This window comes from Rousettus aegyptiacus, unplaced genomic scaffold (assembly GCF_014176215.1).
Source record: "Rousettus aegyptiacus isolate mRouAeg1 unplaced genomic scaffold, mRouAeg1.p scaffold_m13_p_3, whole genome shotgun sequence".
NCBI lineage: Eukaryota > Metazoa > Chordata > Mammalia > Chiroptera > Pteropodidae > Rousettus > Rousettus aegyptiacus.
In genome coordinates this window covers 105,969,909-105,991,665 of record NW_023416306.1, presented here as the reverse complement: position 1 = coordinate 105,991,665, position 21,757 = coordinate 105,969,909, and the positions used below count along the sequence as shown (strand labels likewise).

Sequence of the window (21,757 nt, the reverse complement as noted above, 5' to 3'; positions counted from 1 at the left end):
CTATTATATTCTAAGCCCTATGCTAGATGTGAGGAAGGGAGAGAGAAATGAAAGAAAACGCGGAGTCTCTGCCATCCAGGATCTTACAGTGGGTAAATAGCTGTACAAACAGTCGATCATGCTCAGTGTCACCATGTTGTAGTGGAGGAACATGCAAAGTTGCAATGGGAAGAGAAGGCAAGACAGCACAACCTTGTACCCTGGTTGCCTGGCACCTATATGCACCCTGCACTGTACTGTAAGTTCTGAGAGGCCAGGGCCTGCTTTCCTTCATCCCACACCTCCACAGCCCAGCACAGTGCATGGCACATAGGTGTCACCAAATAAATGTGGGTGAGTGGCAGGAAGCCCATCTCTCTTGGTAAACCTCCTCCATATTTATTTGTTCATTCGAGTGCTTCACCAAAGCCTCTTCTCTGCCATGGGTTGCATTTAGTTCAGTTTGCTTTTAGAAAGTCTGAAACTCATCATATTTCTCAAGAACCAGAGTTCAGAGGCATAAGAACTACAATACCTGTGATAAGGAACCAGCAGAAATGGGTTTTAGGAGCAAAAATGAAAGAGGTGTGGTAATAGATACCTGAAGTCTACACCTCCACTATTCTCCATTCAGACCAGAATCTTCTTTGAAATAGTACACAGCTCCAAGACGTGTAGGAAGGTGTAGGGAATGAACACCAATAAATTCACATGTGGGGAAGGCTTTAAAGGTGTCATTTCTCCTAGCAGGCCAGTCTTGCAAACTGTTGGGGCATGGTGGGTCCTGCACAGTGACTGTATCTTTATCTGCCCTCAAGCCATGGCAGGAGAATTTGCTATACAGCTGACTATATGTTCACCCAAATAGAAATAAACTGTTTCATAATGATTAGAAAGAAATAATTAGCATCAATGAGGCCCCTAAATGTGTCCACAGGGCTAGGAAGGAGAACAAACAGATTCAGAACACAGAAAACTTAAGGATAAAATTAGGCTAAAATTTAGGGTCGAATTTTAAATATTTGGTACTAGAGAAGGGACTCCCAAGACATATATATCTAAATGTGCATATGTTCCACAGACGTCAATGGGTTTTTTAAAAAGAAAAACAATTATATTATTGAATCAAATAAGTTTGAGAAGCACTGGACTTTTTTTTGCTACAGGACTTCTCAAAGCCTTTAAAATGCTAATACGTATTGTCAGTCTTCAAAACTGAAATATAGTATAGAACACTTTCCAAACTCATTTGGGCTTAAAACCTTTCTTGTGAAGAAATTTAGAAGAACTAGGGTTCTGTGAAATCCTCCCTGAGAGGTACTTGGATAAATCACACTCAAACTTTGGAGACATTTTTTCCCCATATGGATATCAAACCAAATTTTAGAAAGCTCCAGAGCAGAGATTCCCAGGTCTCATGTATAACTCACTCCTGATTCTCGCAACCTTCTAAGCTAAGAAATTCTCCTTGTGCAGTTATGCGACTATTCTGAGAGCAATTCTAGTCTCTGCCCTCTAAGAATAACAGAACTACATCCTGAAAGGAGCACCTGCCATAGGCCGCCATTCCATGATTAAGCCCCACAGTAGGTTTTCCATGTATACCAGTGCTATAAATTTTCCCTCAAGATTTATCTCCCAAATTAATCCCTGGCTCTTCCCTACACTCTTCCAATTTTCTTTCTTTACTATCAGTTGTGGGACCCAGAACAGGCATCCACCTTCCAGAAGGCCAGACAAGCTGTAGCCGACCATGAGGGAAAGGTGTGTGGGGCGAGTACACAAGAAGCCGAGGGATTAGGAATCATGGGGCCAGACTTCTCTCTCTCGTATCAGAGAAAAAGTAACGTAGAGGAGCCTGTAAAACAGAGACAGGAGACATCGCTCCCCCAGCAAGCCTGACTCTGCCAGGTTAGAGTTCTTGTAAAGCATCCTCCTGTTGTGTGTGGTCTGGCGGCTACGGTAAGCCGACCTTTGGAGCGGGAACCAGGCTGGTTGTACACCCAGGTGAGTATGACCATGCAAATGACCAGGGCAAAGGTACTGATGACTCGTCTATGAGAAAACAGGAGAAGATTTATGGCCAAGTTGGGGATATATGAGACACTTTGTTTTTCATTTCTACAAGCTCTCAGTGACTTAAAAGGTTCCCATGTCTCATATTAGAGATAGAATTGCCAAGAGCCAATAGAATAAATGAAAAGCTGAGCAGCATAATTTACAGAAACATAAAAAGTTCTAGATACTCAGTGCTTTCAAGCGAAGCTGATCACTATCAGCACCAGATAATCTGAACATTCAGGAAATTAGCTAAGCGTCCTTGGGGAAAAGGGATGAGTTAATAACAAATACAAATTCTCTTGTATTGCAGCAGGTAGATAAATTCCCTAGTTTGGCTAATGAGCATGGTATGGGAATGCCTGCTCACAGAATCATCCTCTCTGAAGTTTAGTAGAGTTTTGAGCTTCTCTCAGGATAAAAGTGACCCTGGCCCCTATTTAAATGGCAATTATACCATGCAAAATAACAAAGCATGGAGGCAGGATGGTATGGAGTTCACAGCACAGCTGGGAAGCTCGCAGATCTGGGGAAAATTCTGGCTCTACCATCTCCAGCTAATAAAGAGAAAAATGATAATAAGCATAACATAATAATATGAGACAATGCCCGGGTTATAATAAGTAATCAATAAATGGTAGATTTTTTTTAATTATTATCATCATCATAAAGGCTTTGCTATATTAAAGTTTATGTTATCATAAAGGGAAAGGGGAACAGCTTCCCTGGGAAATAGGAAATCAAAGAAACAAAGACCCAGGGAGCTCTCGGATCTTGGTGGGTTCCAGCAGATTACCATCGGGAAGGTTATTGCAAAGACCTTACACGTTGTGGGGATATACCAGTAATAACAAGCTAATCTTTGGAGCAGGGACCAGAGTGAGTGTCCAGCCAAGTAAGTAGAGTGGGGCAAGGGTGGACGTTGACAACTAATTCTTCCTTTTTCGCCATCATTAGTCCCTAGGAAGAGTGCATATGTTTTAGAAAAACGTAGTCCCCACTCCTGGGAAATGGGGTCCAGGTGGAAAAAAAATGAATAAAAAAATAAGAAAACAGGCTAAAAGAGCAAAGAAAGCTAAGGCGAATTTAGGTTATAAAGCACATACTAGGTTTCATAATGTGCAATGCTCAAAGTAAATATTGTTTTAAATGATACAGATGTTCCCAAGATATAAAGCATTTTGTGGACAACTAATTCTTCTTTGTCCAAGCTGCAAAGTTAAGACTACATATTTTCTTCTGAAGGATCCCAAATGGTTCTTTCCACCCATCCCTCGAAAATCCTCCCATCCAGCTCTCAATGCTCCAGAAACATCGCTAGACTGGGTCCTTCAGAATCATGAGGCAGATGATGAGCAAGTAGTCCTGGACCTTCCACGAGAGGATCCAAGATACCGCTGCCTTGAGCACGGGCATCTGCTCTAATGAATTCTTGGTTTATTGAAATCTCAACCTCTAGGGCACCACAGCAGGATGGAGCAGGAGTAAAAGAATTGAACATACCAGTGACAAAGTCTCAACACAAAAGAGCAGAAGGTCTAACTCTAAAGAGTGTGATTCTCCTGTCTCTGTGGGAAATAAGTGCTTCTCCTATTGAAATGGGAGGTAGGGCCAGTGAGTTTCTGTAATGGCGTTGCCTGCAGTGTGAATACTGGAGGAATGACTGGAAAACTCACATTTGGGAAAGGAACCCAAGTGTCCATAATAGCTGGTGAGTCAGCCCAAGTGGCACCATTTGCAACGCCATGGGCCAATATCACTAATCCTTCCCTTCGGGAGATCGGTTATTACTGTGGTGAGGCCAACTGCGAGTATTATGAGTAATTGTCTTATAGAACCCTCTGTGAAGGCATCACTATCAATTTTGAAAGTCTGTGTTCCTCTGGGTCAAACACATTAAAATTTGACTTTAATCATCCAATGGATATTTTTAAATGCCTTTTGTGTGGCCATCACTCTATGAAATGTTAGACTGGGTATGAAGAAATCTAAGATAGATTTCTGACCTGCCCCAAATAGTATAAAAACTAGCCAAAGGGGCAGAACTATTTTAAATTTAGCAATCTGAAGAGTGTTTTAATCAATAATGATGTCAATAGGCACATTAGAGATTCAGAGGAATCGAATCCCAGCTGGAAAGTTGGCCAAATGGAGAAGATTGTATGCAGTAGAAAGGATTCACTGAACTTGAATAATAGGCAAGACCTGTATAGGCAGAGAAAGGAGAGAAAGGGGATCCAGGCACAAAGAACAGTAAGAAAGAAGGCGTGATCTTGGGAATAAACAAGGCACATGTATTTTGGCTTAAGTAAACTCCTCTTATAATAAAGTTGGATGGAGAGAAAGGCAAAGATATCTTCTTAGACAATGGAGAAAAGGAATACCAGAACCTTCAAGAGAATACAGACAAGTAAGGCCAGGACCAGCCACTGGGAAACTGGGAATCCAATTTAGAAATGCAGACCAGATGTGAAAGTGAGAGGGACCAGCTCTTCCCATGGATGGCTCATGGTGTAGGGTCCTCCCCTCTCCTTCCTCAGTGGGGTCTAAGAGGGGTTACCCCATCCCTCAGAGGAGGAGGAAACTACGGGTTTCCGTAATGGAGACAATGAAGGTGGTATGAAAGTCTTGCCTACCAGATGCAATTTGGCAAAGGCACCAGCGTTTCCATTATTCCTGGTAAGTCTGCCCAGGGAGTGTCGCTGCTTCCTAAAGCTCATCAGAGCTTCAGTGGGACTCACAGTAGGTGTTGCTAACTCACATTTCTGAGTTCCTAGTGCCTAACTACGAAACACAGATTTAGTGGTTTCAATCACTGCTGTGCCCCCTGGGGATCTAAAGTACTAGAGCATTGGGACATGTGCTTCTGTGGTTAGTTGTGAATTAAAATGAAAAACTAAAATCTAGAATAGCTGAACTTCCACAATAAAAAGTTGATCCAGTCTTGCCAAGTCTACCTTCTGAGATACCATCAGGAGTAGGCTATGTTTATCTTGCTAGCGTGAAATAGGATGTCTCTCCCCCAGGGCAGATAGACTTCTAAAGACCTCCAAACTAAAAGTGATTCATTTCTTGTTTCTAGACAAATAAATAAATAAATAAATAAATAGATAAATAAATAAATAAATAAGGTTGCGGCAGAGATATGCGGGGGTACAAGTAAAAGGCGGCTATATATATATAAATATATATATATTTATATATTTATTTATGTGTGTGTGTGTGTGTGTGTGTGTGTGTGTGTGTGTGTGTATGTGTGTGTGTGTCACATTTAGGAATGAATAGCTAACTTCTTTGACCAAAAAGTCTAACAAGCAGGAATTTTACAAGTCTGATGGTCACTAGCCCATGTATTTATTCAAAAATTGTGCTAACGGCTTCTCATCTCACCCTTCCCAGTAAAAGACTTATGTCATAGGGTCTTAACCGACAGTAATGCCAGGACCCCAGGCATGTGGAGATTGAAAGGGAGCAAACAGAATCCTTCAGTGCCAGAATTTTGGATGTCCCTCACACGTGACCCTGCTCTGCTGCTCCAGGGACAGCCCCACCCATGGGCAGCTCTGCCTTGACTCAGCACCCCAAAGCCATGCCAAGGACTGATTTCCTAGGTTTCCGTCCAGCCAGATGTCTGCATTGCCAGGCCACCCTGGCTGGCTCAGCAAGTAGGGTGTATCACTAGTCTGAGAAACGTTGTCTGCACGGGGAGGAACTGTGGGGGCCGAGAACCACAGGGGCAGGAAGCTCAAGTCCCAACCCTGCTGTAAACTCTCTGGGTGGCCCCGACTCCTCTCTGCAAACCTCTGCTTCCTCCTCTGAAAGCAGGAGGTCCAAAAGAATAAGCAATGAAAGTTGCATTAAAAACATGAAATCCTACGGAAATACTGAAAAATGATTCTTAGCACTGAGGAAAAGCCTTCAGCAACTCCTGCTTTCAGGGGGTGAAGAGTAGAAACTGACTGTATATTACTTGGTAGCACATTATCATGGCAGTATCCTGGTAGTATCAATAGCTGCAATTACTTAGATCTGCTCGATATTTTACAGTTTATTAACTATAATCTTATACGGGGAAACTCTCATCTGTTTCTCAGAAAAGCCTGGTTAAGAAGGTGGACAAGGCAACAGCTTCATTTTATAGATGAAATTCATGAGATTTAAGGGGTGGCATGACTTGCTCAAGGCCTCGTCGTATCTAGTAAATGGTAGAGCTAGGGCTTGGACAGAGGTTTATAGTCCAGATCTTTCATAGATGAGAGAAATCTCCCTGTGATGCGACCTACCATTCAACTTAAGCCCAGCCTAAGTGTGGGAGACCAACCCAGATGCCAAGATGCATGGTTTGCTTTTCCGGGCCTTTATTCCGTGCTTGCTTTGTCCTACCAGTGCCCTGTTGTTGTTTACTAGGTCTGCTGAGCTTTGTAAGAAGTTTCATTAAGTAGTAGAATGAGCAGTGCCATTTAGTAGATCATTTCTGGTTTCTTTAAACGGCAGGCAGGGCCAGACAGAAAGCGTTCATTGAAAGCCTGGCCTCTTGGCCGGGACTCGTGGCCTGTGCCTATCCCTGAATCCTAGTCTGTTGCAAACAGCTGGTTTCTAGAATGTTCTTTCCCATCTAAAGCCTGAGGATATGACTCGCCAGCCCCACAGAGCCCTGCTCTAGCCCACCACTGGCATCTGGACTCAGGCCTGGGTTGGAATAAGGAGGGAAATGAACACCTCCTAACCCAGGTCTTTTTGGCCCACAGATATCAAGGACCCTGACCCCTCCGTGTACCAGCTTAGAAGCCCTCAATCCAACATTGCCGTCTGCCTATTCACCGATTTTGATTCTAAACTCAATGTGTCACAAGTGACGGAGCCCACAGTGTTCAGCACAAACCAAGGCGCGCTGGACATGAGAGCCACAGATTCCAAGAGCAATGGGGTCCTGTTATGGAGCAACAGCAGTGATTTTGAATGTCAAAATGTCACCTCCCAAGGGACCTTCTACTCCAGCTCAGGTGAGTGCAGCCTTGGTACCAGTGCAAGCTGAGCCTCCTCACTTCAAGAGGCCTGGCCGTGCCCAGGGCTCAGGCCAGTGGTATCTAAATGCTACTCTGATTGGTGGTCTCAGCCTCATCAACTATCAGCAAATCCCCCTACCCTCTTGTTACTGGGCACCAGTCAGCCCCACCCTGGCAAGCGATAGAACATCCTGGGCAAAAAGCAGATGGGGAGAAGGTGGCAGGAGAGGGCACTGGCCCTTGGTCTCACCCACCCCGAGTTCCCACCTCCCTGCCTCTGCTCCAGCTATTTGCCTCTTAACACCCTTCCAGACCCCATTCTAATGCCCTTCTCCAAGATCCTTCCCCTTGCTTCTTTCTCTTGGCCAAAGATCTTTCCCAGCTCCTGACCTCACTCATTCATTCATTCAATAACCACTGATTATGCATGTAAGACATGCCGTATGCTGAAGTGGAAGAGTAAACTAGTCAGATGAGAGGCTTGCCCTGGAGAAGCTCCATTCAACCAGGGGAGACCATCCATTGGCAAGAGGAAATCTAGATCACTTCAGATTATAATATATGCTTTAACTTGAAGTTGAGGAAACAGCCATCTTAGGGACAAAAGTCAGGGAAGGGCCCTCTGGGAAAATACTATTTGATCTGAGATCTAAAGGGTAAGAAGTTGTCATCCATGCCAAGGGCAGAGGACCTTGTGGAGGCCTGAGACAGGAGCTGACTGAGAAAAAGGAAGAGTGGTTGGAAATGAGATGGGAGACGTAGGCAGAGGCCAGATCGTAGGGTCTCGCAGATACTATCTCTGGCTTTAAGCAGAGAAATGACATCTAATTTACTTTTTTTAAAAAGCACTCTGCTGAGTGGAGAATGGATTGTAGGAGCAAGAGTGGAGGCCGAAAAGAAGCTATTGCCGCAGAGAGACAATGGAAGCCAGGACAGGGTGGCAGCAGGGAAGTCGAGTGGCCCACACTGAGATTCAAAGGTAGAACCGTGTAGGAATAAGAAGGAAAAGAGGGGATCGAAGAAGGTAGCCTGAGCAGCTAAGTATTGACTGAGTAAATAGTGCCATTTACTGAGATGGAGAAAACAAAGGAACAAATTTGGAGTGCAGGGATTGAACCTTTGTGGAACACATGAAGTATCTATAGCCCTTAGGGCATTCATCTCTGTGCGTGTCCTATTACCTCTGTTGGATTCCAGCCTGGAATCTACCACTGTGTCTGATGGTTCCTTCTGGCCTGGTGTCATGTAACATGGACTCTGCATAACCAGTTCATTAGATGAATGAAATGATGCCCAGAAGCCAAGATGTTGGTCCTAACATGGCCAGCGGCTCTTCCCAGCAGGTGCCCATATACAACAAGCTCTCTCCACGAGGAAGCATGGAAAAGCTGTAGATACTCATTTATCCAACTCCTAAGAGGTCTGGGGTGGGAGAGTCAGCACGGTCTGGACTCTATGAAAATTTCTTTGTTTCTCTTTTTTAGATATTCCCTGTGATCCCACATTGATTGAAAAAAGCTTTCAAACAGGTAAGAAAGGGGTCTATCCCAGCTTTGCACAGATTTGGGGAGGAAATGTACGCACAATAATTCTGCCCAGATAGGGGAGGTGGGAAGGGTTTTGTGGATCTAAGAATGAAATTATGAGAAACAGGGAGAGCAGTTAGAGCCCTGCTCAGAGGTGCCTAGAGTCATTCTTGAATTCCTAGCTTCCTCTCACCACCTCTAATTTTCTTTTCCATTCTGAGCATTTTGAGAGTGTCTCAAGTTTTAGTTGGCCCCCTCCTAGGCTTCTGTATTCCTTTCGGTCACTCCACTGTGAGGAAAGACAAGGGCTTCCGGGTGGCCCAGCTGTGACAGGCTTATGTACAACCCTAAATTAACCCAGTCATCCCAGGGACATTTGCCCACCATTGCCAGGGGGCTTTTGCCTTCTTTGAAGAAAAGCAGCAGAACTCATGTAGGTGGTTATATCGTCTCTGAAGGATCCCCATCACTCCTCATCACCTACCCTGGGCCCATAGTCACTTCCTTTTGAGCTGTTTTTATGAGTCATTACTCTTGTGGTTCAGCCACTGGATTCCCACTAAGGGGCCCAGACCCAAGGGATCGCAATAAGTTCTGAGCACCCACCTCATCTCAATCTCCTGAGAGGCTCAGAAATAAGATAAGGACCAAGTGCAGTTAGTGTTTTCCTTTCAAAATGAAATGCCGTTGACCCTGAGGAATGTGCAAATATATTTACAAGGGAATGTGCACAGAAGCTAAAAGGGAGAAGTGGAGCCAGGAGCTGAAGCCCACCCTACCCGCCCCACCCTGCTTTCAGGAAAGCCATTGATATGTAACAGGGCACTGTGTAGACCTTGGGTGCGCATGCTCACCCAAGCACCATGGCCTCTTGGTTTTGCAGACATGAACCTAAACTTCCAAAACCTGTCAGTGATCGGGTTCCGCATCCTGCTCCTGAAAGTGGCCGGGTTCAACCTGTTCATGACGCTGCGGCTGTGGTCCAGCTGAGGTGAGCAGGCGCTGCAGCTGGGAGGTGGGGTATGAGGGTCTTGGGGTGGATCCCCAAGCTCTGAAAGCAAACCTCCACCCAGGCTCTTCTTCTTTTTAGGCCCTAGGTCTGAGCCCACCAAACTCCTCCACTTTCTCCCATTAGGGGTTTCTCTTGTTAATAACGAGCCTGGAACGTTTGCATAACCCAACACCCTCTTCGGGTGACAAGAGCCACCTCGGTTGAGTCATGTCTCTCCTACAAAGTATGAAGAACAGTCATTACTATCCACATTTTGGAAATGAAGAACCTGAGGCCAAGTAACATCAAGAGCCACACACTAATGAGTGGCTTCGTGCTTTCTGTCATATCTTCCATCATGCCCACTGCTGTACCTCTTTCACTGCAAAACCTAATGGGGCTCCCAATTCCTTTCCTCGTGTCCTTGGCACGAGGAGATATTGTACTCACATTACACCCTCCTCCTGGCTAGGGTCTCCACGCCTCTTTCCCCCAGTTTCCCTGGTCATCCTGCTGACAAGAGTATCCCATTCCACCACCATCAAAAAGAATTCCAGGGTCCATTTGCTCCTAGAGCTCTGCAAATGAAGGCATCTCCGCCGCATCCTAACTGTCCTGGGTCTGTCTCCTTGGCATCCAGACTGACTCTGTTTTTCTTCATCCCAGGTCACCAAGAATGCAAGAACCGACTGCTCCCTGCCCCTCACTCCTCACCACCCTCCTCCACCTCTTCAAGCAGAGAGGCACACCCTCAGCCTTCATGGAGGAGAAGGCTCCCTCCACAGCTCTGGCAATGCCACCAACTGGATCCTACCAGATATTTGTGATCGAGATGCTGGAGAGCTGCCAAGTGCTGCTGCCACCCCTCTGTTCCCTCACTGCTGCTTGTCACTGCCTAACATTCCCGGCAAAGGCAGGAGCTGCTGCAGCCTCTCCTGGCTGTGGAGACGGCCCCTACCCCTCCCGGAGACTGCCTCTGACGTCCCACGGGGCGATGGATCCCCAGGGGCTTCTCCTAAGCTCTAGCTCCTGGAGAATGTTATGAGGAGCTTATATTTTTTAAATAGTGTTCATAAAGAAAGACATATTACCCTTTCTACCGAGATGTGGGGAAAACTCTCTCATGATCTAGGCCCTGCTATGCTGTGTATCTGAGCCACATTGTGTGTTCTGCTTCCACGGCTTCATTAAAAGTGATTTGGAAGATCAGAGACTGTCCTCCTGTTTGACTGGGTTTGGTCGGGGTCATTTTCGGCTCGCTGCTGATCACTAGCTAGGCAGAAAGCAACCAAGGCATCTGTCCACGATGACATTCAGGACACGCTAATTCAAGAAGCTGCTTAAGTCAAACCTCTTCCCGGAATAACCTCTAAAAAATTCCACTTAGAAGGCTATGCTGAGGGCCAGGCAAACCCACTTAAAAGCTTGGGTCCCTGCTCTTCCGTTTTCACGCCACACCACTGGGCCACTCATGGCGGGAGGCCCATGTACATGGGTGGTAGTGACCTGTAGCTGAAATTTGGCAGGCGGGGACCACACAGCAAGTGTCTCCCAAATGCTGCCCACTGTCTCTCATCCCCCAGGAGCATTTCCTTTGCCTTTCCTTTCAGACTGGATTCCCGTCAAAACTGTGCATTGCCCCACAAATTTATAGCTGGGGACCACCCACTGCTCTACTGCTTGGGCCCCAACCCAATGTCCAGCCCCTCAGGTGCCCAGTCTAGGAGTGAAGGAGGGAAGGAAGCTGTGACCCCAGACTTACATTCCCACCATCTTGGGTGTGAGGATGTGAAAAGGAAAAATGAGTTCTGTCCCCTTGAGCCCAGGGTCCAGGCCAAGGAGAGTAGATGTCTCAAGCCCTCATCTGGAGGACAGGAGGTGGGATTCCCTGACACCCTGGGATTCTCCTGAGCCTCCTGCCACCTGAGCACCTCTCCCAGGATCACGGATGCTGACAGGAATGCCCCTCAGAGGCCATTCAGCCATCTCTCTCACTCTTACTGCTATCAAGACTACAGCCGAGTGCTTACCAATTCCCAAGGGTGGGAGAGCACCCTACCCCCAAATACCTCTATGGTTCACCCACGTGTTTTTAACTACATCAGCCAGAAGCATGAAAATTTTTCCAGCTACAATTCAGGCCTGCTTCTTTTCATAGTGACAGAGCTACCAGCTCAGTAGGTGACCTAGGCATGTCTCTCCCCTCCATAAGTTCCAGTTAAGACTAGAGGCTGCCTCCAGCTCTATGCATCTCTGATTTGGTAGCCTATGTACAACTCAGAACCACAGTCCATGTCCTGGCCAGCCCTACTGGGGATACCACAGAATCCCCAGTTCCCTCTGAGCCATTTCATCTGCAGCCTAAATACAAGTCCCTTTAAAGATTACTAACAGGAAAGGTCTCAAAGGAAATCCCATCACAGCAGCTCACTCTCACATGTAGGAGGTCAGAAACCTCTTTCCCAAAAGCAGGCTCTGCCATCTGCAGAGAACACGAAACTGCCTCCTCATCAGTCTGACACAATGCCGAAGATTTCACCATTGGGAATTTCTTTTAATTAATTCTCTTCCCCCTATCAAATGAAAATGCCCCTGGGAGGGTTAATAGAGCAAGCGTTCATCAACTGTTAAAAACTTAGGGCAAATTAGTTTGACTTTTTTTTTTTTTCCTCCTAAAGTGGTAATGCACTTTGGTCTGTACACAAAATATGCAGGCAAGGGATGAGTGAGCGGCCAGGGAGGCAGGTCTGCTCCTGAGAGTTGGTCGTGAAGATACTGAGGCCAAAGGGGACATGGGGGCTTGGGGCAGAGACCCTGGAAGGCAGTGAAGGGGACAAAAAACAGACCCCTCCAAGAACCCTGAAGGAGACCCAGACTGAGGGAGGTCGAGGGAGCCTGTGGAGTGGCACCAGCCCAGGGCCCTCAGAGGGCAGGACCCTATAGTCTCCGGACCTTAAGGCCACCCGAGGACCTATGAGGTGATACGGCAGCGACTGGGGAATCCACCCAGATCCATGAAGGAAGGAAGGCACCCTCTTTCCAGGCCCAGACCAAGCTGAGGGTGACAGGCCTTAGGCGGGTAGAGGGCCACCCAGACATCGAGGTCAGCACTGCCCACTGAGAAGTTTCCATCTCAAACCAGGGGTTCCTCAATCCCAGCAAGAACCTTCCCTCAGTCCTGAGGCTGTTAAGCCTAAAGCCATTTGGGCCGAGTCAGAGGGCAGAGCAGGAGCAAGTGAGTGTGCTGAGGGGGTGGTGTAGACTCCACTTGACTTTGTCCACTCTGTTCTCAGGTCTGGCCCCAGGCCCCGCCGAGAATGTCAAGGGGGAGTTAAAGTGGCCTTGTGGGGCAGCCCAGGGGAAGGGCTCCTGAGCCCACTAGGAGGGTCAGCACTGGGCCACTGTGGCAGGGCCCCTCAGTGCAGTAAAGGACAGGGCATTGTCCAGCCTGGAAGGAAGAGGTCGCTGAGGAAACCTGAAGACATGGTCATCAGGTCCATACAAGGCCCAGCCCTGAAGAGCCTGAGTCCGCATGAGCAGGGACAAGCTTCAGGGAGGGAAGGCAGCCATCTCAACAGGGAAAGTGTCACCAAGGCCAGTTGTAGAACAGATTTCTCTGGACAGAAGTGCCACCGCCCCCAAAAAGCTTAAGTTTAGGCCAGCCCAAGAGGCAAAAGAATGGACTAAATGACTTCTCATGACCTTAAGCCTAAGATTCTAGAAGATTCTCTGACATTTCACCCAGAAACCTGCCCTCCGAGTGCAATTAGAATCACAACCCCATCAAGGGAAAGGCAGGCTAAGCAAGTATATGCCTTAGGAAAACCTGAGTGGGGCCTTCGGCTCCAAAAAAAAATGACCCCTATGCCATGACCCATGCTTAGAAATGCAGCCATCTGAGTCTTAAAGAATTATCTTCTTGGTTAGCCAATAAAATTCAACTCCCCTAGAGTCAAATGTAAAGCCCTTAAACAGATATCACCTTAGTTATCAGGTAACATCTTTACAAGAAATTCCACCTGACTATGTGCTCCTTGGGGTGGGAAGTGGGCCTTGTTCATCCATGTGTCTGCAACACCTAGCACAGTGCCTGGCATGCAACAGATGCTAAATGTGCCCTTAACCAGCAAAAGAATCAAAAAATGATCAGTGGGATTGGGCGCTGATGAGAGAGCCAGGCTGGGCGTGGAATGGAGCATAAAAGAAGAGAAAGTGGGTTTAATAGAGGCGATGGCCTGGTAAACCTCTGTTTCAGTTTTCCCAAGAGCTAAGCTTAACCTATCAAGATCGGGAAAAGTAAAACCTGAGTGATGGCCCCTTGGCCAGTGCAGCCCCCACAAAAGCACTCATCCAATACAGCTGGAGGATGGTTACTCTGGGAAAACACACAGGGCATCCAGGAGTCAAAGTTCTCTTTCTCCATTTCCTATCTTAAAACACTTTCTCCAATCTTCTTGCTGGAACAATGTGTGGGAAGAAGAGCTTCTGAATGAGGTTGGGCCTGGAGACCCAGTGCCGTCATTCTGTGCATGAGCGTGCTGATTGGTGAGGACTCTGCAGGACTGCCAGGGCCCTGCCTCTGTTTAAGGCCACCTGATTTACAGGCCTCATTTCACCCAGACACACACATGTGTAAGGTTTCCACTGAGTGTCACACATAGAGCTACATTTTGCAATTAATAAACAGGTCAGACATTCAGTCAGTAGCCAGAAGTAGGACAGGAAGTGGAAAAAGTTTCCCACTTCCTTTCAGGTGTTTGGGGGCTTGGGACGGCCCCTTCCAATTTCCATGACGTCATGGTTGCTGAGAGGGGCAAATAGGGCACCCTTTGAAGCTCTCCCGCAGAAGCCACATCCTCTGGAAAGAAGAGTTAAAAATATTGAGTTAGAGATACCATCGCCCTAGGCCACGTGCCTGGGGCCAGGCAGGCTGTGCCGTTATACCACCAACCGCAGGTGCAACAGGAAGGCCACCAAGCTGGGAGGGGCTGACTGGCAGCCCCGCCCACCCCATTGCAGAGAGGCCTCCTCCGCCCCACCTCTGGCACCCCTCCTCCTTCTGAACCGAGCCCTAAGATCAAACGTTGGTCTCACCTAATTAAACTCTTGCTTAATACAGGGCAGGCCTTCGAAGCTTATGTCCAGCCCACCTTTCCCTAGGAGGTGTTGGGACCACATCTGCCCCACAAACACAGCGGGGGCTGGTTCTCCGAGGAAGGCCCCTACTGCAGGCGAGGCTGGAACACTGGGTGATGGTCATGGCTGACGTCTGCTTCTCAGAGACCAGAAGACCAGGATTCAGGACAACGAGAGGCAAGGGGCCTAAAAGCTGAGACCAGAACTTGAGACCCGCAAAACTGCTGGCTTGAACCTCCTGCTCTGTGGTAGTGTCCTCAGCCACCCAGGTGGGGGCAGCAGCGCTCCATCAAAAAGGCCTCTTTTTCCCTTAGTCTGTTCATTCTGGGGTGGAAAGCCCCCAAAGCTTAGGAAAACCTTTTTTCCGAGGAAAATAAAAGGGCAGGTGACTTTTATTCAGAAAGCTCCTACCCTTTACCACTCACTGCCCTGGGCTCCGGGTTCGTGTGATCCTGTCACACACATCCCATGGAGAAGGTCTGGGTCAGGCTCCGCAGGCAGCAGGGGGCACTATCTACCCAGGATCATCAGGATCCCTGGTACAGACTTCTAGAAGGGAGTCCTGCCAGAGGGACCGAGGAGCCCTGCTGCCTGGGGGAGCAAAGTCATAATCAGGGGGCTGCGCTGGGGTCCAGGACCTATCACTTCCTAGTCTCATGCCCTGGGCAGGTTACTAACCGCCGGCAGCCTCAGGTTACCAGTGGAGCCAATACTCTCTCATATGGCAGTTTAAGAACCAAGGCTTTCTTCCATATCACACACCTGCCATGTGCCACACAGCGTGCCAGGCTCTGGGATGCAGTCTCTCTATGATTCTATACCTATGAAATTCAAGAACAGGCAAAACTAATGGCCAGTAGAAATGGGAACAGTGGTTGCCTCTGGGGTAGGACTGACTGCAGAGGGGCAGGAGGCAAATGTCAGGGTGGTGGAAGGTTCTGTATCTTGCCCTGGGTGATGGTAACACGGGGTATGCATGTGTCAAAATGCACCTAAGATTTGTGCATTTTAGTGGAGCTAAATTATATCTCAATAAAATACTGTTCCTGTTAAATACACACACAGTTTTTGTCCTCAAGGAACTAACAGTCCGGTGAAGACTTGAGCCCGAAAGAGGCGTGTCAATGACGATAATTTCATGATGGAGGTTTTTGTTATTATATTTTGGGGATGAGTCCTGGGGCAGGGGTCCAGAGAACCAGTTGTTACCTGTAAGCATCACAGCCCCTCACTAGCCTTCCCTCCTAGGGCTTTTAACTTTTCTGAGTCTCAATTTTTCATCAAATATACAGATAAAAACAAGTAGCCCACCTACTTCTCAATGTTGTTTAAGGATTGAAAGAGGTCATGGGTATGAAAATGCAAATTATAAGGGAATGCCCAGAAAGACGAAACAGTGTCAGCGGTCTTACGTTCGGGTCAGTTGGGCGGGGTCAGACCCAACCACCACAATGAGAGAAAAGCGCCGAGGAGCTGAGGACTCCAGAGCCCACCAGTGTGTCACTGCCGTAATAAATGGCCACTTCTCCCTTCACTATGGTCCCATGAGCTTCTTGTTGACACCACAATGTGCATTTTGTGCTCTCCATGGCTTCTGGCTTCCAGGAGAGCATGGAGGGGAATTCCAGAACCAGGAGGCACTAGCAACCCTGGGGCCAAGTTTCTGACAAAAGCCAGCACTTCTGGCCCCAGGGCACTCTGGGCTTCCTTGAGTCCTCTCGCCACATCATTCTTGAACATTCTAATTTCTTATCTCCCCTGTCACCCTCTGGCGGGCTCTCTGCCTTCAGAAGAGCCCGCTTGACCCCTGACAGGACACAAGCATGAAGCCAGACCTTTACGGTACCCTCCAGTGGCCATCTTCTCTGGGCAGCCATCTTCTCTCAGGCCAATACTCTAAATGGTTGGGAGGACGGGGGTCACCATCTTTGAGAATAGGGGAGCTTGGTCTCCCTATTTGCTCTGGAAATGTGATCATGCTCCCATTCCAGTGACAATAGAATCCAAAGGAGAGACTCTTCCTATTTTCAAAACCTATCAAAAATCTCACTGAGGACGTAGTTCCATAGTGTAGTGGTTAGTACGTCTTTACACGCAGAGGGTCCTGGGTTTGTGCCCCAGTGGAGCCATGGTCCATGGCCTATGGCCATGCCACCCTGAGCAAGCCCAATGTCTCATCTCAGAAGCTAAGCAGGGTCAGGCCTGTTTAGTACTTGGATGGAAGACCACCTAAGATAACCAGGTGCTAGAGGCAAAAATTTTTTTTAAAAAATCTCACTGAGAAGCAGAAGAGAGTGCCTGTCTCTTTTCCCTGAACCACATAAAATTCAGCAGAGGAGAAAAAAATAAAATTTTAGGGGAAGAGCATAAGAATGCAAGGTAAGGTTGGCAGGACTTAAGAGAGTTTAAGTAGATGAAGGAATGTGGTTTAGAGAGTGGTGAGCAACTGGCCTCCATTTCATGCCTCCAGCCTTGATGGGAGGAAACTGAGTTAACCTTAACAAGGATTTCTCTCCAATGGAGACTTCGAGACACTATTTTTAGCAATCTCTGGGGTGTCCTCACTTCTCCTTGCTGACCCAAGTTATTCCCCTGATTTACCAAAGGATATGGGTGTGGTGACATCTTTTATCTAGAAACTTTATGAATATCCTGCATCTGTACGGCACCAAAGCAAACATCTCTTTTGATCTTTTTGGTAAGTCTAAGCACGGTATTATCTCCCTCCATCACAGACGAGGAGACAGTGTAGTGGCTTGCTTGGGATCACAGTGAACTAGGCTTGCATCCCCTGGCTTTCCACCAAGCACTGTGGACACCCAAGTCGCAGATGTTTTCAGATGCAGCCATCATAGAGGAAGGAGTACATGAACAGACTGGAGTCTCAGGATACTCCCAAGACCCCACGTGTTGCATTCTGCCTGGATGTCCCTTCACTTTTCTATGACTCTGAACCTACTTGATCCCCCTGTAGGATCAAATTAGAATGGCAAAACAGAGCCCTGAACATCTAGGAGCCATTCTCTACTCAATAAAAGTTGATGTTAGTGATCTCTTGAGGCAATACGTTTGCACATGCAGACTCCACTATTCAATCATCTGGCAATAAGAGGAAGTTACCGAATATCTAGACACACTCCCGCTGGTCCATCGTCAACTCTTTCTCAGCCTAAATGTCATCTGCTTGGAGAGGTCCTTCCTGACCACTGCGTAGCACCAGCTCCCTTATCCCCATTTAAGATCACATCAGGCTGTTTATTTCTTTCACTCCACTTACAACATGATTCTATTTATGCTAATCCGGCTCTCTTCCAACTGGAATTTAAGCCTCAGGAACTCTGTTATGACCACCTCTGTATCTCTAGCACCTGACACAGAATAGGCTCTCAAATATTTTTTAACTAGATGATAGAGTAACAGAAAGAATGGGCTCTTTCACCAGAAGTTAATTATTAATACCCCACAACTAGACTGGGATAAAATATTGATAATTGTTAAAGCTGAGTGTTGGGTATCTGTGAGTTCATTTTATTTGCACCTTGACATGTATGTATAAATTTCATTAATAAAAAGTTGAAAACAACATTGTTCATGCCAGGGATTTAATAAGGCAGAGCAGAGCTGAATAGCGGACCCTAATGGGGGCTCCTGGGGAGATCTCCCTCCTTGGAGGAAAGAGGAAGGCCTGCCGCTGGCCACCACAGTGCTTTAGCTGAAAGCCAGTAAAACTGAACATACTGCTCAGGGAGAAAAGTAACATGTGTGGACCAGTTCTCAGCGTTTCTGATGACTGCTATGAGAGTACTGATACATTTGGAGAGCAGTTATATTAACAAGGTACTTTCACTTACGTTTTGTTGGGACAACAGTATGAGGTATGATTATCCCCGTGCTTATTATTTTATCTCATCCAAGGCCTAATCCAAATGCTCTGGAATCAGAAGATTCAAACTCTACCGCTTACAAACCAAGTTTCCATTTCCTCATCTGGAAAAGGAGAACACCACCCGCCCACCGCATGGGAGTATAGGAACGCATAATGGGGTATGCTTAATACCATGCCAGATATCTGGTAGACAGACAATGTTATGCACTCACCCCGGACATTGAGGGCGGTGTCTTAACACAGTGCCTGGATGCCTAATTAATTATTTGCTAAATTTTAAATCAAAAGGTCCACAAAATGTCAGCAGACAATAAGTGGAAGAACAGGTCCTCGAATCAACACTTTGAGATCAAGTGCTTTCTGCAGCACCAGGTTGCCTCTCTGGTAACTTGAAAACATACCATTTCCACCCCACCGACAGTAGTTTTGCATAAGCTTGGACTCACCTACTAATACAACGTAAGCAAATAAAATGATTCTTTTGTTTAGTTCTTCATAAACTTCCTCTTTCTTTTCTCATTCTCTCATCTAAAATCCCTGTTCTGGAAAGTGTGTTGCCATACAGGAGAAATCCATTTTTTATATTTGTTAAAATTTTTAAAGTGAGGCCTACACCCATGCCACCCTGAACACTCCCAATCTCAGTCTGATCTCGGAAGCTAAGCAGGGTCAGGCCTGGTTAGTACTTGAATGGGAGACCACCTAGGAAGACCGGGTGCTGTAGGCACAAAAAAAAAAAAAAAAAATTAAGTGAAATGTGATTAGAAAGTTATATAGCACTGCAGTTTTGGTCTAGACACCCAGGGCTGCAAGCCACCGAGATGGAAGGACAGCTGGGTCACACTGAATTTGTACACAAGCTCCCAGCATCTGGTAACCAGCCCATGTTGCTAAGCCTCCTAAAGCAGGGAACTGGTCTCTGTGACCTCCCCAAGTATTTCCCACCCATCATAACAGAAGTGTTTTGAAGCACAAGATGAAAAGATGTGATCAAAGAAGCCAAAGGTGTACGCTGCTAAGAGAAGAAAACATGAGATGGTTTCCATGTGATAGGGGGCAGGAAATGTGTGGGCAGGAGGTGCTCAGGGCTGGGCTTCCAGCCACTGCAAAGAATGGCAGGGAACAGACTATGTACAGTAGTTGTGGCAAATGGCTTCCGGCCCCACAAAAGAGCACAGAAAATAAAAATAAACCCACCCCTTAAGGTGGTGAGCTATAGGCAGCAGGAAATACCAGGCTACATCTCACTCTGTATTGAATACTGTAGTACTCAAAATCCACTTGTTCAACATGCTGTGTTGAGCACCCATGTGCAAGAAGACCCAGGGGAGGCATTACAGCACAGCCGGTGGGTATAAGAAAGGTCAAGAAATAGAAGGAGATATCTAATGAACAGAATGTCTATCCTGGCGTAGTGCCTCTCATCTACCATGTCTTCAGCTACTTCAGCTAAAAACGAAAAAACAAAAAACACCTAAGAATCAGAAACTCAAGAAAGGGGAGGTAGATTCAGAGTTGCAAGTAACACATTTTTTTAAGCTTGAAGGAATAGTTCCACAGCTAGTTCTTTTGCATAGAGTTGAGAACCACTAAGCCAGTCAACAGAAATCTAAAGACAAATGAGTCACCTGTAACAAGCTTTTAACTAAATTTAAACTAAAGACTCCAGAAAGTTTGGAGGCTTTTGTCCTACTGCAAATGGTGAAAAGACATATATGAAAGATGAAGGTTTCCTGTTGATTGATGGTAACTGGCTTGGGTAAATCACCTCTGAGACAAGAGCTAATCTGATAAATGGGAATTTAGTATCTGCCCCATGCACCTCAATATCATTGGGAGATATTAAAGAAAATCTGTATATTAAAGGTTCTGAAAATTGTCTTCCTTGATAAAATTACTATTACTTCCAATTTTCAACCTATGTCTTAAAAGTTCAGAAGCCTTTATTCAAAACATGTTTATCAGACTAAAAATAATCCAGAAGCCTCCTGACAAAGCTAGATAATATCTGTATGTAAAAGTTTTAAAGCAAATTAAATTGATCAATCATAATTTTAGTGAATGAGTATCCCTAGGAATGGCAAATTATGGTCCATGGACCAACAGCCTGTTTTTTGTAGTTTTATTGGAACATAGTCATGCACACTCTCGTATAAGAAAAAATCTGTCAACTCCTGATCTATAGCTATTCTCAAATTTAGCTGTATATCAGTTACATAGAGAGCTAATAAAACATAGAAGCTTAAGCTTTTACCAAATTCCCAGGTAGTTGTGAAATATACCAAATTTGAGAACCACTGCTCTAGATCAGTGCTTCTCAAACTTTAAAAAATGCATGAATTACTTGGGACCATGTTAAAATAAAGATTATGCTTCAGTAAGTTCTGGGGTGGGGCTTGAGTCTCCTTTTCAAATACGCTCCTAGAAGATGTCAATACTGCTGGTCAATGGGCTACATTTTGATATCAAGAATCCAGAGCAGTGCTTCTCCTCCTTGGCTGCACATGAGAATCATCTGGATAGCTATGCGAACTACAGATGCCACCCCCAAAGATTCTTATTTAATTGGTCTTAATTGGTCTCCGGTGTGACCTGGGCATTGATATTTTGTTTTCAAGCTCCTCCAGATATTCTAATGTGCAGCCAAGTTGGAGAACCTCTAGAACACAATTCATCATCTCAGCAGTTAGTAAATTTAAATAGTGGAATTCTCAACATGGCTTATTTCCCAATATGGAAATGGGGCTGCTGGCGCAGTACATATAAACATGCCTAGGCTTCCGCCAGTAGACCTATCATTGTATCCAAGCTGTGCCCTCAACTCTGGTCTTAAGCAAGTTACAAATATAAGCCTCAATTTCTTCAATGAGGACTGAAACCCCTGAGACAACTGCAAGAATAACAAGAGAGATTATTTGTGAAATATTCAGAGAGTACTATATCCTATAACTATATATACAAAACTCTCACTCTTTGCACTCTGCTTACATTGCCTAAGAGATGCTTATTTCACTTTTCACCAGAAAAGCATATCAAAACAGCCATAAATGTGCAAGCACATAGTTCAATTTCTAACAAAGTGCTTCATGACATGGTTCCAGGAATGCACTGTGCCATAAGAGTGGAATCACCTATAACAACGAAGGATTAGTAAAGGATTACCAACTCCAGGGAA

At 46.1% G+C, this 21,757-nt stretch overlaps 1 pseudogene and 1 gene segment (V, D, J or C); both read left to right on the top strand.

Moving 5' to 3' along the window:
- Positions 1–10,769, top strand: part of LOC107506178 — a 492,806-nt gene extending 482,037 nt beyond the window's left edge. Inside the window, 4 exon segments of the C gene segment in view lie at positions 6,786–7,040; positions 8,528–8,572; positions 9,453–9,560; positions 10,227–10,769. Coding sequence covers positions 6,786–7,040; positions 8,528–8,572; positions 9,453–9,559 — 407 coding nt within the window.
- An 8,420-nt stretch (positions 10,770–19,189) lies between these two features.
- Positions 19,190–19,309, top strand: LOC118601234 (annotated as a pseudogene).
- The last annotated feature ends 2,448 nt before the right edge of the window (positions 19,310–21,757 follow it).